General features: G+C 40.5%; 1 protein-coding gene across 14 annotated transcripts in view; it reads left to right on the top strand.

The window, feature by feature from the left end:
- Cadps2 (calcium dependent secretion activator 2) overlaps positions 1 to 17,498 on the top strand; it is a 535,166-nt gene that overhangs the window by 451,276 nt on the left and 66,392 nt on the right. For 8 of the 14 annotated variants that reach the window (XR_015685523.1, XR_015685522.1, XM_087657187.1 and 5 more), the window contains 3 exon segments: positions 10,557 to 10,698; positions 10,817 to 10,936; positions 16,051 to 16,206. Coding sequence is in view for 10 of the 14 variants with exons in the window: in XM_087657187.1 (XP_087513313.1) it covers positions 10,557 to 10,698; positions 10,817 to 10,936; positions 16,051 to 16,206 (418 nt within the window). In the remaining 4 variants the exon portion in view is untranslated. 14 annotated transcript variants of the gene reach the window in all.

The following is a 17,498-nucleotide window of genomic DNA, read 5'->3' as shown; positions in this document are numbered from 1 at the left end:
CGATAGCGACTTGGTGAAATCTGTTTAAATAGTTGGTGTCAACGTCAACCTAAACTACCTTCAAACTATTCCATTTTGAACTCTATGGGAAACTGTTGTCTTTCCTTTTGTCCCCCTTGAAAGAAAGATTTACATAACGGACATACTTTTGCAATTTTCCCTATATTGAACCAGTTAGTTGTTGTCCAAATCCCTTAAACGAGCCAGGAACACTAGCAACAGAGACTCTGAGCGGTTAGTCTTGGAATGGGAGAGAATTTCCTGAATAAGGGTGCTTCTTTGTAAAGATGACTGTGTATGGGGGGAGGTGTGTGCTGCAGACGGCGGTGCCCTGCTAATTACAGAGGATTTTTAAATGATCACGAAGCACTGCTAATAACTGATTAATCTTATATTTTCTTTTCCAAGATTTAAAATGCCTAATTTCATTCACAATGGTATACTGATTCATTACACTTTGTAGGTGAACAGCTTGTACTCATTGCTTCAAATGTCCTCATGACTTATTTACCATCACTTTGTATTAAAATCCTCATCTACGGTTTATCGTTTGACCTGTAGAGGGGAATCTGAAGACTCTTGGATTGGAGAGATGGCTCAGTGGTTAAGAGCACTGACTGCTCTTCCTGAGGTCCTGAGTTCGATTCCCAGTAACCACGTGGTGGATCACAACCATCTGTAATGGGATCCTATGCCCTCTTCTGCTGTGTCTGAAGAGAGTGACAGCATATCCACATACATAAAATAGATCTCTTGGTTTCCCTGCTGAAGCAACTAAGGCTGATGAAGGTAGAGAATTTGAGCAGGGACTTTGCCAACAGTGAATTCAGGTGGTGGTGGGGGCGGGGGCAAGATCACCTTATAACCAGTTCATTTTCATCCCACAGGAACAAAACACATTCTGAGAACATTACTGCAGCGATAGCATACTTTCAATGATTCCTTGAGCTTTTGATTTTAACTCAGAAAATGTTTATAAGTCACCGAGTTATCAGGACCGACGGACAGGTTACCAAATACAGAAAGGGTTAGCTAAAGGAAGAGGTTGTCTTAGCTTACATGTTAAGAAGCATCTGTGACAAGATTTCCAGGGGAAAGTGGTGACAGAGAAAGGGGGCAAAGACCTCAAACCCAGTTTCTCTTAGAAGGAGGAAAAAAGGCATGATGTCTGAGGTGTGTGTCTTCCCTGGTAGTTAGCAATGATTAGAGCACTTTGGAGCTCTGAGAGCGCTTGGAAATGAGATGTGGTTTTCCTCAAGGGAAGAGTGCCAGCTGCATCACGCTTTTAGCAACTGTCCCCAACCTCCCACCCTCCTGGCCTCACCCATGATTCCCAGAGCAAGGCTGGTGAGGTAAACAAACTTGGGCTCCATTCCTGGCCAAAAAAAAAAAAAAAAATGTCTGAGCCTCTGCTTGCCTTTCTGCTCTCTCTGTGTCCCCATCTGCTCCCTCAACTAGAGATAATTAGATGGGTGGTTACTTTAAGAGGCATCTGAGGAAACACTTTTAAAAGAGAGATGTATTAAAACTTGAAGGGAAATGTTTTCATAATGAAGCAATTAACGTGTGAGTTAGATGATAACTGAATGTGTATAAAGCAACTACAAATAGATTCTTCTCTTGCATAGTACTTTTCTACCATTGTCCCACAGAGAATAGATGCGGCCAGTGACCGCTCCTGAGAAGTGAAAGCTATCTACAAACGGCACAGTTCATGTCTCTCAGCGCTCCTGAAAGGCAGGCCCTTGCAGCTAGTCACCTCTTAATCTGTGGATATGCTAGCAAGTGGTAAATGACCATTCTACGGGGAAATGATTCCCAAGTGAAAAATACCACGGTGCTTCTTCCTTAATTAACAGCCTTTTCACATTGCTAGCACATTAAAGCCAGCACGAAGAACACCCGTGCTTATGTAATCAATGTCACAGCATCTCTGCCTAAAGGAATAATAAATGTTCAGGCTCTACGCTAAGTGAAAACCTGTTCCCCAAGACTTTCACCTCCATAAAGATGGGCTCATAAAAATCGAAAAAAAGGGGAGAAAAAATTGGAATGTGGTCTCGTGAGGATAAAAAGGCTAGTGTTAATAATTAACAAGGAGAGTGAAGAGGAGTCAAATTAGCCATAATAGAGCCCAGAGTGACTGGCAAAGTCACCTCTCATTATCAAAAAACTCATTAAGAAATGAAGAGGTGGAAATCCCGCTGGGTTACTCTCACACTTCTGCTGTATCAGAGATTATCTTTTCAGATTTCTTTCAAATGAAGAACTGTTAGGTCACCATATTGTATATGAGGTTAATCTGCAGGCTTTGAATTGTGACGGACTGACACCTGCATGTTATTCCACCCCCGGTGCTTAAATGAGCTGTGTGTCTGAAATCCACGAAGCACTGTTTATAGAGATATCTGTATATACATACACAGAGAACAATGCAGAAAGGGTATAAATTCTGCATTAAACTGAGGCTGTGTGCCAGCAGTGTTACAGACAGCTACTCTACAAATGATGGCATGGCCATCCAATAGGAAAATGGTTTTAACTCTGATCCCTAGAGATGAGTGAATTTTAAATTACACAATGGAACTTGTTCTCCTCAACAGAATAATGGGAGAACTGTGAAAATCAGTGGAGAGAAGCATTTTTTTTCCATCACTGGAATTCCACGGAACAACTCTAGACTCTGTATAGAATGCAGACATTTTGAAAACACTTCCAGTCTGCATTCTCTTCACGTAGAATTTACCTGTTCTGATGTGCCTGTGTCCCTCACAACAGACTTATGGAAGCATCTATGAATTCTGCTTCTAAACCTCAAAAATCCGGGCTTGACTGACATTGATCATGATACAGCCACACTCACTCGCTCCCAGTAAGGGAGAAGGTATTGCAGGGCGTGACTACAGATATCTGAATGCTGGGGCAGACATTACAGAATCTTGTAAAGCCAGCCTGAGAACTGCTGGATCCAGAGGAACTGTTTCTCCGAGCTTAGGTTAAAATTCATACCTGAGTTTTGCCTGAATAAAACCCATAGGAAACAAAAAATCGTGGATAAGAAATACCTCCTATCTCTAAGAAGCATGAAATCTAGTACCAAATAGGGACATTTCTATGTTACTAACTAGTGATAGATTGTTATGAAATATACCGTTCAGTTTCTGTTCTGTCCTCTGAAAGTTTTCATTATAATTATAAACAGATTTGTTACATTGATGGTTTTCATGTATCTATACAAGAGATATACTTGCCTTTCTTGTTCCCAAAGGAAGAAATACTATAACATCTCAGTCCCCTATTGTTTCTTCTCTTTATGTAATATTTTTTTGGGGGGGAGAGCAGTAAGCTAGTAATTTTTTTTTCCATCTATATTAAATTGGGTATTTCTTATTTACATTTCAAATGTTATTCCCTTTCCTGGTTTCCATACCAACATCCCCTGACCCCGACCCCTCCCATTCTATATGGGTATTCCCATACCAATCCTACCCCCAAGAATCCCGTTCACTGGGGGTCCAGCCTTGGCAGGACCAAGGGCTTCCCCTTCCACTGGTGCTCTTACTAGGCTATTCATTGCTACCTATGAGGTTGGAGCCCAGGGTCAGTCCATGTATAGTCTTTAGGTAGTGGCTTAGTCCCTGGAAGCTCTGGTTGCTTGGCATTGTTGTTCATATGGGGTCTCGAGCCCCTTCAGCTCTTCCAGTCCTTTCTCTGATTTCAACGGGGGTCCTATTCTCAGTTCAGTGGTTTGCTGCTGGCATTCGCCTCTGTATTTGCTGTATTCTGGCTGTGTCTCTCAGGAGAGATCTACATCCGGTTCCTGTCAGCCTGCCCTTCTTTGCTTCATCCACCTTATCTAGTTTGGTGGCTGTATATGTATGGACCACATGTGGGGCAGGCTCTGAATGGCCATTCCTTCTGCCTCTGTTCTAAACTTTGCCTCCCTATCCCCTCCCAAGGCTATTCTTGTTCCCCTTTTAAAGAAGGAGTGAAGCATTCTGGTTGTCTTTTAACGAGCGTCTTGAAAGGAAAAGAATACTTCAGTATGGTTTTAGAAACTTACTCTTGTGGTTATTATATGAGTTGAATATTAGTAAACTGTAAAATTACTTTTCAGAATTTTAACTGTTGGTAAAACAGCTCTGTGAGTAAAGACTCTTTCAGCGAAGCCCAATGACTTGAGTACATTCTCAAGACTCACCTGGTAGAAGTAAAGAATCAGCTATCTTATTTACACACACACACACACACACACACGCACATATATACACACACACGCAAAGAAAGTAAATATATGTATTAAATTTAAATGAAAGATTTATGAAATCCAATGTGTTTCCTCCTTAAATTGAATAGGGTGCTATCAAACTTTCACTAGAAGTCATACGCAGTTATATATAGCCACTTATCGGGTGTGCATTTAATATACCAGGTTCTTAGCTGCTAGGTCTCTAAGGTCTTTGTTTGGTTTTGTGCTTTCCTTTTTTCACAACATTGCTGTCAACAGCAGCTCTACTGGCTTTGCTCCTGAAATCCCAACTCAGGTTTCCCCTGCTGCTTGCCTTTGTTCTTTGTGAATGTCAACAAGAAGGGTTACTATTAATTTTATATATTAGTCCACTGCACCTGCCCTACTGTGTGCTGATAGAGTGTGTATTCCCCTTGAATAATTGTTTTATAGCAAAGTCTGTTGGTTTGCCTTGTGGCTAGTGGTATCTGCTTTGTTTGCTAGCCGTGAATTACTCTTTTACTTATAAAATACCCCATTAGAATTTGAGGGAGGATAATCATTCTTACCAGTAACCCACTAATGCAAACTAATTGAAAGGCGGCACAGCAACATAAAGGCAGATTATATAGTTCAGGAGAGAGCAGCATATGTTTACCCTGAAAACAATACATGGATTTCATTTGCCTATTCATTTTACTCAGTAATCATTGTCTCAGTAATTTTTATTAATTGGATCATAGTTTAAAGTGTGTTGAAATATTACTATTAAAAGCCTATGTCAAGTACTTTTTATTTATTAATTGTTGGGGATGTTCAAACTAATTAGCATCCTGAGTTTTGCTTTATTTAAGCCTTTTTGCTTTCTTTTCTGTCATTTCTACTTGTTCCATAGGAATTCACATATAGGTGTCCCTTCATTCTCCAGCAAAGTGAAATTTGGGTGCAAGGAAATCTTTGGGGAGCAATGGTTATTTTGATCAGCAGAATGGGCGCTGAACCGCCACTTAAGTTGCTGTGGCCAGTTTTTAAGATTCCAGGGTAATCCACTATGCTCACACATCTGGAGTACATTGTCAGAAATAATCTTGACTCTGGGAGAAGTACCTGACACATTCTGCCATGCATTTAAGGCCAGTCTGGTCATTGTAGAGGGTACCAGGCCAATAAGCCAGAGCTCTACAGTAAGAGAAATAAGAAAGAAGGAAGCCTTGGATGAAGCCAAGTTGAAAACTTTCCCTTTCCAGTGCAGCGCTGCAGTGGTGTCTTGTAAAGCCATGAATTAGACTGGTGACAGCATCAAATCATAGCCACAGAGAGATGACTCCTAATGCCTCAGGCTACCTCTAAGAGGGGCTTTTGTCTGATGGAAGCAGGGTGAAAGCTGGCATATGGGCAAGCAGGAAAGAGCACACATTGACAGACAGGTGTGAATTTCTGTAGCTTTGCCTTCCCACACTGATGTGCTATCCCTGTCTCTCCTCTGCCTCTCCCTTCTTCTTGCCCTCTCCTTCCCACACTACCTGGGTTTTCTATTTTCTCCTCTGCCTCTCCTTCCCTTCCCATCTTCCCTCACTTGTGTCTCTACCCTTTTATCCCTTCCCCCCCTTTTTCTCTCTCGCTTTTATTTCTCTCTAAATATAACGTCAATTTTTCTCGATTATTCAAATATGATTTTTTATTATTTAAATGTGATTATTTAAAAATCATAAAGGAAGGCAAGAGATGTATCACATTGGTAAAGCAAGCACCCGGACCATGGATTCAATGCTCAGCACTACAAAAAAAATTAAAGGCATGCCTAAGCTAAAATTAGAGACAACTTTAAGCCAAAATTGATTAATTAATTTTAGCCAAAAATTCATAAAAGGTATAATCTACAATTTCCCAAAAGTATGTATAAACTAATCACATTGCTAGGAGTAATAATTGACCGAAAAAAAATCTTTTTGTGCCACATTCATTAAAATAAGAGCTCTTCATATCCAGTAGAAAATTCAGTAGCCAGATATTGGATTTATGGATCAATCACAGAATATGTCATGACATCATGACATATGCCCACCACAAGGATGTGCTGTCATAGGAAGGGGAAGAGAAGAAGTGGGGAGGGAGAAAATAACACCAACTAGCCGGATAAGGAGTAAACACAGAAAGGCAGTAACTGGTCAAGGAGGAGGGTGCAGAAAACATATTTATGAGAGATAAAAGAATTTGAGTACCTCATAACAATCATTGAAATTATGCCATAGGAAGTATGAGACACAATGGACTGCAGAGATCGGGATAGGATAGCTCACTGAGGGCCTTCATGTCTTGCGGATGCTTTCAGGTTTGTTGGTGGAGTGGCACATAGGATTGTGCTCTGGGAAGGAGTGAGGATCGATATATATGATATATATGCGCACGCGCACACACAAAGCCTTCTGACACTTTGAGAAGGTACACTATCCAAGGCAAAAACTAGGAGCCCAAAGGCCAGTCAGGAAATGACTACATGAGTCCTGACAGAGGAGAAGAGTTAGAGTAGAGTAAATAGCCACACTGCTGATAAGCAGAGGGAGGACCTGATACAAAGACACAAGGGACAAAAGATCCAAAGGTCTTGGTTATTGATTGGATATAGGGAGGGAAGAAAAGGCTGGTGGTACCTACCTCTATGACGCTTGTGTAAAGAAGAGATCTAAAATCTCTTCTTTTACTCTGATGTGGGGATAAAGAGGTTGGGGAATTTAATGTAATAGTTTTATTTTAATACATTTTAATTTATTAAAAATTTTTATACATTGTTTTTTTTATCATATTCTTTCCCTTCCCCCACTACAAGATCCTCTTCACCTCCTTACCTGCCCGCTCACCTCCACGTTATTTCTCTCTCTTCATAAAAAGGAAAGATAACAATAACAAAAAATGTGAATCAAAATGAGAAAATGAATACAGTACTTCCCGGATGTGTTTAAAGACAGCACTTGCTAGAAGTGCCTGCGAGTCAACTGTTACTTAATCTTAGAATCAATCACTATGATGTTTAATAACAATGTTGAATTGAATCATTTTAGACTTCTGCCTTTTAGTAAGCTATGTCTTTACTGCCAAAACACCTAATCACTATGTAAAGTAGCTTTTGATTTGAAGGAGGGCAGGTTCATTTGTAGTTGCAATAATTTTAAGGATCTTGATAAAGTAAAATGTTAACAGTGGGTAAGATGCTCCAGGTGAAGAGCCTAGAGTCCTTCTCTTCCTTTGTTTATTTCTTTCTTCTTTTTTTAATGCCACCCCATATGAAGTATAATTTAATCACATAGTTTTGCCGTAACACGATGTAACGCTTTCTAGTTTTAATTAAAATGATACTATCCGCATAAAAACTTAACGTATAAAGCATTCAGTGTGTTTCTAAGTCTTAAGAGATATTAGTGCACTGCTCCTAGGTTGGCAGATGGAAGGATCAATGAACAGACAGACGGGCAATATTTTAAAGTAACCTAAACACAGCAATGGTTTTGTAATATAGAGAGTTTTAGGGTCAAATTCTGATTCCACTGCCTAGTGACTAAGTGACCATAGGCAAACTTCCTAATCTCTCCAAACTTTAGCTTTCCTTATTAATAATTAAAAAAATCTGTCTATCCTCCTAGAGTTTTTGTGACAGTTAAACAATGGAACGTGCAATACAGCTTGGCACTGTGCTTGATTCTTCAAAACTACTGATGTAGAGGAGGAGAGATCTTAAGCAAGGATGCAACCAATAAGATTTCATTACATTTCTTAGCGGGCTGTCATGATGGGTTTGAAATTCCAGGTAAAAAACATATTACCCTTAAAGCTTAGCATCTTTATCTAGGTGACATTTGGTTGAAGGGTAACTGATTTATACCATACAACAGTACCTTTCAGTTCTGTGACTTGAGTCTCTGGGAGTAAGAAAAGGACCTTCTTTCTATGTGCTAATGAAAACTTCATTAAGATAACATTAGTCTTCTCAATAAGACATTCATCACTAAATTCTGCCCACTTGAATAAAAAAAAAAAACCTTTTTGCCAATAGATAAGCAAGAAAAAGATTTCTTTAGTGTGTATGTCCCTGCACCCACAGACATCAGAGGTCAAAGACGTGTCTTCCTCTGTTGATGTGCACCATGTTTTTTGAGACAGTGTCTTCCATTGAACCTGGAGCTCCTAGAGTTAGCTAGCCTGACCACCCAGGCAAGCCCATGAGATGCCCCTTCCTCTGCCTCCCAGCACTGAACTTACAGGTGTGCACCACTGAGCCCAGCAGTTTCCATGCTGGGATTCAAATGCTAAGGACTCAGAGTCAGGCCCCCATGTGTGTGCAATGAGCACTAAAACCAAGAAAGAGTTGATTTTGTTTATCTGGGTTTTGGTTTTGGTTTTGTTTGTTTTGGGGGGCTTTGTGTTTTGTTTTGCTTTTGGGGTTTTTTGTTTGTTTGTTTGGTTTTTGCTACAAGGAAAGAGTAAGTCATATAAGAGCTGGAGTAAAATCAGTACTGCATGTCCTGGACCTAGCGTTGCCTTCTACTCCTCTTTCACAAGTCCATCTTTCTCCATCCTCTGACAAGCTTAAGAGTCACAGAAATAGACTGAGAGCATTCCCTGTCCGTGCCCCCTCTGAAGAAGATGATGTGAGAAGCTGGTATATTGGGTGTGCGACCAGACTGTTGGGTTGTTAGAGGTCACACGTGTTCACACTCAACATGTGCAGATACTCAAATCCATTAAAGTGAATGAAACTGATGAGAGAGTATTCTCTTAACATCATCTATTCCTGCCACCTTAATAAAAGCCACCGTCACCTTTTTACCCAGAGCTTGTCACTAGCCCCCTCTTCTCTCTTCTTAATTACCTCCCTTTGTCATACAGCAACCAGAAAGGCAAAACCATGTCACTCCCTTACTGACGAATAATCATAATGAATTGTGCCATCCTAGCCAGTGAACTTCCACACCATGTCCTAGAACCTAGATGCCCTCCAAAATCACTCTTCCCTTTCCTGCCTGTGCTCCTTATCATTGTAGATCATCACCTTGAAAAGTTTTATCCTGGGCATTCCCTCTGCCTGGCAACTACCACTGAACTCTCATGGGAAATGTTTCTGATATTTAGATTAAATTTAAATCTCATCTCTTCAGATGTGCCTTTGCTGACCACTAAATGTGTTTATACCTGTGTGTGTATGTGTATGTGTGTGTGTGTGTGTGTGTGTGTGTGTATATATATATATATATATATATATATATATATATATAGAGAGAGAGAGAGAGAGAGAGTACATTTTTACCTGGAAGACATAAAGCATTCATAAATGTGTTTAGGATATATCCAGTTGAGAATCATTTATAGTAAGACAATAAAAAATTAAAAATCCTTCAGTCTTAGCATTGCCAAGTGTTGTCCTGCTGAGTCCACTCTTTCTAGGTTCAGCTTAACCTCATTCTGGGACCGGTGTTTTAGGGATATTGTGATCTGTGCACGGAGAACATGGCTCTGGGAGGAGATGGGTACACCCTGTCCTTGATCAAGTACAACTAAATGTAAAATTTCTGTAGTCACTCTACAAAGGGCATTCCTAACCTTAACTCATCAGACTAATTGGAAACTAAAAGATAAAAAGAATGTCAAGTACTGTTTTTAAATACAGAAGTATTAGGCCTGGAAGTATAAGTCATTGGTAGAGAGCATTTACCTAATAAGCTACAAGCCCTGGGTTCACAGCCCGGAATCACAAAAGGCAATGAGCTAAATTGAACACTCTGAAACAAATCCCCAATAACTAAAATAATTCGTGAACTAGAATGGATAGTCCCAGGGCCACAGCCACCCTCCCCAGTGAATTCAGAAGTGTAGCGCTTAGATACAGTCAAGCTTACCTGTGCAGTTGAATAGGTTTACCATTTGCTTTGGAGATGCGCAGCCTAGCAGGGAGATTCTGCTGTGCTTAATTGCTGCATTTACATGTGTCAGGACCTTCTGTGGAGGCAGCAGCTCCCTTGAATTTACAGAGTGGTCATGTGCCTATGTGTTAAATCTCTTAGGAAGTACAAGCATACCACCTGCTTGGAACATTTTACAGAAATAGAATCTATTTTTGTTTTGACAGGCACACATGAAAGGCTAAATATAATTTTGAGGTAATCTCCATGATCTGATGTTCAATATGAAGAGCAAAATCCATTATCTTCTGTATTCTATCAGTTTTATCATGTGAGACTCTTATAGGGGAAAAAAAATCTTTTTTTACCTATTTTTCTTTCCCCAAGGAGCTGATATTATCCCACTGACAAACACTGTTTCTGCTTGCCTGTTTCAGCGCTTTTGTGTAATGGAAAATTCCACAAGCACTTACAAGAGATCTTTGTGCCCTTGGTTGTCCGCTACGTCGACCTGATGGAGTCCGCCATCGCCCAGTCAATCCACAGAGGTTTTGAGCAGGAGACATGGCAGCCGGTCAAGTAGGTATCCTGGTACCCTTAGAGCATCTGTCTCAGTCCCGACCTTATGACTTTACCTACAGTCATCTGTGGTTCTTGCTTATGGTGGTCCCTTCCCACGTTGTTTGTTTCTTTACAGGAATATCGCCAACAGTCTTCCCAATGTAGCTCTTCCAAAAGTTCCAAGTCTGCCTCTTAATCTTCCACAGATTCCTAGCTTTTCTACTCCTCCGTGGATGGCTTCTTTATATGAGTCCACGTGTGTATCCCTCACTTATTTCCTGGTGTCGTGTTAGCTGTGCATGGCCTTGGCTGTGTTCTGTGCAGATGTGTTCCAAGTGCATGGCCTTTATCGTTGGTGGTTGAAGAGCACTGTCTTCGGCTTTACTTGTTTGAGTTTTTTTTTTAAGCGATTGAGCTGAGCTTAGCATATGGATGGTAAATGATAGAACGGAAGAAAACAATCACACGGGTTGGATGTCGCTTACGTTTATTCTGTGTGGTAGATATGTTTTGTTTTGTTTTGTTTTCAAAACCCCAAGTTATAGAATCTACCCTAAGCTGTACAAGCCCAAGTTTCCCATGTTGACAATTGTGGTAAGTTCAGCTTTCTTTCTGCCCTCACCCTTGACATTGTAGATAGAGAAACTCATAAAAAGGGGACGGCATTTGCTTCGTTGTGTTCAGTTTTTTTAATCTTCGTCTCAACATTGAAGAAGCAGAATTAGGTCTTTCAGGGAAGCAACTCTTCATATTTTCCCCAATGCCAGGTCATTCTTCTGCTGTTCCTTTCCTACTTCGGTTGACATACCTTGCCAATTATATGATAGTCTTGATGCCATTAAGAAGCATATTTAATTACTCCATATTGTAGTGAGCCTGCCTGCTACACACTGACTGTCACTAGGGAAAGGGGCTCTAAAATTGAATACGTCTGATCCTAAACCTTAGCTGATGAACATTAAATCTTTCTTTGCCTCACTTTCCTCAGCTGAAGAGTGGTTGATTACAAATATAAAGAGAGTTTTGTGGGGTAGAGTCAAAAACACTATTTAAAGGTATCTGATGCATCTTAGGCTTTCTAAAAATAATTACTACTACTGGAACATGCTAGGTGTCCAATAAATGGTAATTGCTACTCTGTATTATCATTGTTGCTGGATGTCCCCATTGTTATTATTTATAATTTTGCTCTTTTGAAAACTCAGAGCCTCATAGAAACCTAATGAATCTGTAATGTTAGTTTGCAAATGTAAAAAGACGGCAGTCTTTAGCACAAGACCTCACATTAAATTAATCAGCGCAAACATTAGAAAAAAGTTACCGAGAATTTATCTGGATATTTAGAGTTTGCTGTGTTCTAGGTACAGTGCCAAGTTCTTTATCTCATTTTATCCTTATAACAACTCTGTAAGGTAAGTGTCACTGTCTCCATTTCACAGTTAAAGAAATGTCATTCACAAGTAAATTAATAAAAGGAAAAAAATACTCATAGTCTCATCATAAGTGGTAGGCAAACTTTGACCCAGATTCGCTGGACCTTATGACCCATCGTACACTTGGCTTTATTCTGCTTCCACAGAACAAACTGCTCAAAGACTTAACTAGCATTCCCACTCCCTACCACCAACCATAAAATCTGGTCTCAGTCTTAAATATATTCAGTCAAGAAGACAAACAGAATGAGACCAAGAAAAAGAGTAATATCCTGTGAAAACGTCTCACAGGCGTTTCCCAAAACTAAACATCATTAGACTGGCATGTCCAACTGGAATAGGATCTTTCATGTCAGGCTTTTTCTTAGAAACCAATTCTTTGTGCCATTGGAATACATAGAGTCGTTTCTGTGTGTGCTCAGAAATTACCTACATGGTATAAGGGGCCTTTCTAAATTTATAATTTTGGCTTCTGTATAATATTACCTCTCTTCTAACTCCTACTCCATCCACATTTTCACTAGGACAGTACGGTTTGTGGACATTATCCTGTATGCTTCAGTTTCCTATTTTGCTATTCTATTAGCTTAGAGATTATGTAAAAACCTGAACCTTCTCTTGTTGGGATCCTTTACAGAGTGATGTAAATATCAAGACAGGAATCAGGACAAGTAAGCGATGGTGCCTTTATTAGCGTAAGCAGATTAAAAAAAAAAAAGGTGTGTTACAAGTTGATCACCATCAACATTACCAAGATTCTTAGGTTCTTTGTTGTCATAGTGACCATGATTATTCATAATGTTTTGATGTTATAGCGGTTTGATGTTAAGTTGGTGTGTGTTTATTGTGCAAAATGATGGTTTTATTATGAAAGTCTCACACATGTATATCACGTACTGTGCTCTGATTTTTCTTTCCCTACCCTTCTCGTCCCCCCTTCTACCAGTGGTCCCCTTCCTGTTCCTCAATTTTTTTTTCCTTCTGCTTTCAGGTCTTTTGAGTTCTTAAAGAATCTGTGCTGTAGGTTTTCATGATATAGTCAAGTAAAATCTTGATCAGGAGACCTAATGAATAGAAGTCTCTTTCCAGAGGTCAGATATCTGTAGGTCTTAGAGATGGCATCACAAGTGGCTTTGGCAAGGTTGCCAAGGGTGACATTGCAGTCCCTGGATGATGAAGTGTAGCAGTCATCAATACCAGTCATCATCATTAGCTTCTTGGGCACAGGGGCAGAGACAGTGCCATTTCCTCTGTGGACATGGATGAAATGCACCAGCACAGAACCACAGTGGACTGTCACCTTGCGTGGAAAAATAGGGGGCTTTTCAGTCTTGTTTCCTTGGTAGCATTTCCACACAGGGACAAGAGGAAGCTTGGCCAATATGATAACCACCGAGATGGCAGTAGCTACCTCATGAAGCACCAAACACCAAGACCAACATGACCACTGTAGACCCCAATACCGACAAAAGCCTTGGACCTTGAACTCTGCCCAGCCAGAGTCTGCTTCTATGCTAGCACAAGCTTTAGAACCTCATCCTTTAGGAATCTGCCCAGGAAAAAGTCGATACCCTCGGATGCCTTAGTGGGCAGGGAGAACAGGTAGATCTCTTGTCCTTGACCAGGTGGCCCAGCTTGGTGGTGGGGATCCACTTGTTTGCGGCTTTATCTCCATGAGCCTCAACTAGAACCTTTACCCCTAAGCCATTGAGGAATCCTCTCAGAAGCCTCTGTAGTTTCCTAATCCAACTCCCCACTCCTCAGGTCCTTTAGGCTTTTCCACTAGACCTGTATCATCTGCCATTTGGTGTGTTCCAAGTAAAAAAGACGACTCCTAATTTTTTTTAAAAAAAAAAAACCCAGACAATTCCTCCTCACCTTTCTCTCTGAATATAGAGTCATCATTTGGGAAGGGGTGGTAGTACAGATGCTCGTCATGAGCTATGTAGATGAATGTCATAAAGATAAATTTCTGTCGACTTAGGAAAGTATGTCAGGGTTCATTATTTATACTTGAGTTCTTAGATCTGTAGTATTTTTAGGAATAGGTCACTGATTAGAAATAACTTCAAACTAAAAGTCTCCAAATAAATTGCAGGTTATCTGTACCAACTCCAGAGAAGACCTATTTATATTTTCTCATCTATTCAGTTATAACAAACACTTATTATACCAATTAAGTTCCCAATTAAACACATTTATTGTCTCAATTTTCACGTAGCATTAAGCAGAAGATACAACTCACATTTTTGCATAAGAAAATCTTTGATAGAATTTTTTCTTGGATATGAGATTATTTTTTTTTTGCTTTGATAATAATTTTTGTTGGTGGCGCATTGCTAAAGCATGCACATTTCTAAAGGCGGGGTCCTCCAAAACGTATAAAGCAGATTTCCCTCTTTCCAAGTCCGTTCAATTAAAACACAGATCTTCTAACTACACCCTGTGGACATATGGGGGTAGATTGCCTGGCTTTTTATTGTTCTCATGTCTTTCTCGTACATATGATACTTGTAAAGAGGGTATTTGCATTACACATTTTTCATAGCAGTGTCAGTATAGCCTTGTCAGGTCTTTATTGAGGCTGTGTCCTGCGCACATTAAGGTGCAGAAACAGTCAGTCAGTAAAATTCTGTGTGCTATTCAGTTTTGTCATGATTGGTCCCTTGAGAACTTAAATCTGAAGAGGACTCGGCTAGCCCAGGAGATCCTGAGAAATTCCTGGCAGAATGGGTCGGGGATAGCAACTTAAATTGGAGGTAGAACTGAGACTCTGAGGCCAGGGTACAGGGCAGAAACCAAGCTTTTAATTAGCCAGGGCAAGAGGTGATTTTTCTAAAGCTCGCTAATTAAGATATATTTAGCTAAACAATGTGGTTGTTTGAAATAATTTGTTTTAAAATTTCCAGTGTGCCTTTATAAGAAATGGGTTTTGTTCTCCCGTTTTCTTTTGCCGAGTAAGAATACAAGTTTTAGTGCAGTGTATGTGGAACCGCTGTTAGAACACTGCAAACAAATCTGACATTGCTCAGTTCGGGTTTTCTTTTTTGCTCCTGCTGGGTTCTGATATTGCAGTCGAGCCTCAATGTGTTCTAATGCAGGAGTATTTTACTTTCAAACATATGTCGTCCTGTTGGCTGGACGCTTGACTCATGGGAAGCGGTAGTGGTATCCCTTACTCAGATAATGTATGACTCCTTCTGCAGATTACCTCCATACATGGTGTAAAATTATAGTTCCCTAGAGGAATTTTATCACCGTAGTGAATGCTGGTTTCACTGTAAGGCACAAAGACTCAAAATGCGTGCTTTGGGTCTAACGTCCTAGCACCTCAAATACCATTTCTAGGTTGGACCATTTCTGTAGTGTTAGTTTTTTTTAAATTATGAGCTAGAAGCAGCACAAAACAGTTCAAACTGGAAGTAAAGGTTTGCCTTCTTACCTAGCCTATTGTTCCCTGGGCACTAAGGCTCCTGTGTGCCCCACTCCTGTAGATAGAAGGTCTCGGTGTCTACAGAGGCAGAGATGTGTAGAGACAGGAAGGCTACTCTGAGGTGTGAGCACATTATATACATTTTCATGCACATAACACGTTTTCAGATCTTTAAAGAGAAAACTTCACGTTTCATCAATATCTTAAAACAGTCGTCCTTATATGCACAATTTGATTTCTTTAATCTCTCTACCAATGTTAGTCCTGTTTGCCAAGACTTACTGCCACATTTACTTCTTTTATATTCTTTGTGGCTTACCTCGTTAAGAAGTTAAAAGGAAGAGCTAGAAAGCTCAGTGAAGAGAGCACTGGATCATGAAAGACTGAATGTGGTATATTCTTCACCGATGGTGTTACCCCAGAGAGGAAAGCCGGTAGATGTGTGGTCCGCATTGTTAACAGTGCAAGTTCATGGTATTCTTTGTTTTTCCCTCTTTCTTCTAGCAACGGCTCAGCAACATCCGAGGATCTGTTCTGGAAACTTGATGCGCTACAGATGTTTGTCTTTGACCTCCATTGGCCAGAACAAGAATTTGCCCACCACTTAGAGCAAAGACTTAAGCTAATGGCCAGTGATATGATAGAGGCCTGTGTCAAAAGGTAGATGTGTGTCCCCAGTTGCTGCTCAGTATGCCAGGACCCACAGTGCCACATTTTACTAAGTACCTGATCTTACTTTACTAAGTACTATTTCTCTAATCAATAATACCCATACCATAATAATCACATCTACCATGCGTATCTCTCTGGGAAAAAGTGTGCTTTCTCATCTTCTCAAAGCAATTACCTCCAGAGAACTTTGGAAATGGTCCATTGAGTCTTAGGCATTGTGGTATCTGTGTGCAGCGAAATGGTGTGAGGATCTCAAAATACAGGCAGCACCATTCTTGTTCCAAGGTTACTTACTTGCTGCTTTCTGGAATTTGCTAGCTAGGCCAGACAAGTTCCAAGTTAGCGTGCCTGCCTCAGCACTCAACCAGAAATAAGATAAGGACTTCAGAGTCTTCCAGATAAGTTTTCCTTCTTAAACACAGTCAGCGCAGTATGCTAATAGGTCAATCTCATGCCCCCAGTGCCTTGCTTATGGTGCCTCTACACGAGTCTGTGATTTGTCGGGAGTACATCCCATATCCATCCAATATTTGTTGGAACAACGGAGTATGTCTAAGCTCATTGGGCCAAGAAAGTCCAGTTCTGAGAATAATGTGAATGGCCTCCCGTAGCAAGACTATGATTGGAATTGTTTAATTTTTAAAACTCAATTGTCTCTAGTCCTCAAACCTGTAAGTCAGATTATTAGGGGGCAGGGGTCTTTAACAAAGACCAATCTAATTCACCTGTTAGATGGGTCTGTCTCTCTCTCTCTCTCTCTCTCTCTCTCTCTCTCTCTCTCTCTCTCTCTCTCCCTCCCTCCCTCCCTCCCTCCCTCTCTCTTCTCTCCTCTCTCCTCTCTCCTCTCTCTCTCCTCTCTCCTCTCTCCTCTCTCTCTCCTCTCTCCTCTCTCTCTCCTCTCTCTTCTCTCTCCTCTCTCCTCTCTCCTCTCTCCTCTCTCTCTCCTCTCTCCTCTCTCTCTCCTCTCTCCTCTCTCTCCTTTCTCTTCTCTCTGTCTCTTATTCTGCTCTAACACAAAGGATATCTTCTGCCTAAGTGCAGAAGAACATGCAGGGTTTCTGCTTGGACCTTAGCTTAGGGAAATGGTGACTTGTTTTTCAAGAAATATGGTACATTCAGCAGAACCAAAAGCTTCTTCTGGGTGTCTGTATCATCTCAAGTGACCACATAAAACTAGCATTTAAAGTGTTATGGTGAAACGTGCTTGAACCCTGTTCTTCTGTGATTAAAAAATAATCACAGTCTAACCTTTATTTGAGACACTGGCAAAGAGCAACCCA

This window comes from Rattus norvegicus, chromosome 4 (assembly GCF_021556685.1).
Source record: "Rattus norvegicus strain SHRSP/BbbUtx chromosome 4, alternate assembly SHRSP_T2T, whole genome shotgun sequence".
In the NCBI taxonomy this organism is placed as follows: Eukaryota; Metazoa; Chordata; class Mammalia; order Rodentia; family Muridae; genus Rattus; species Rattus norvegicus.
Note: the sequence above shows the minus strand (reverse complement) of the source record. Positions and strands in the feature narration are given on the sequence as shown.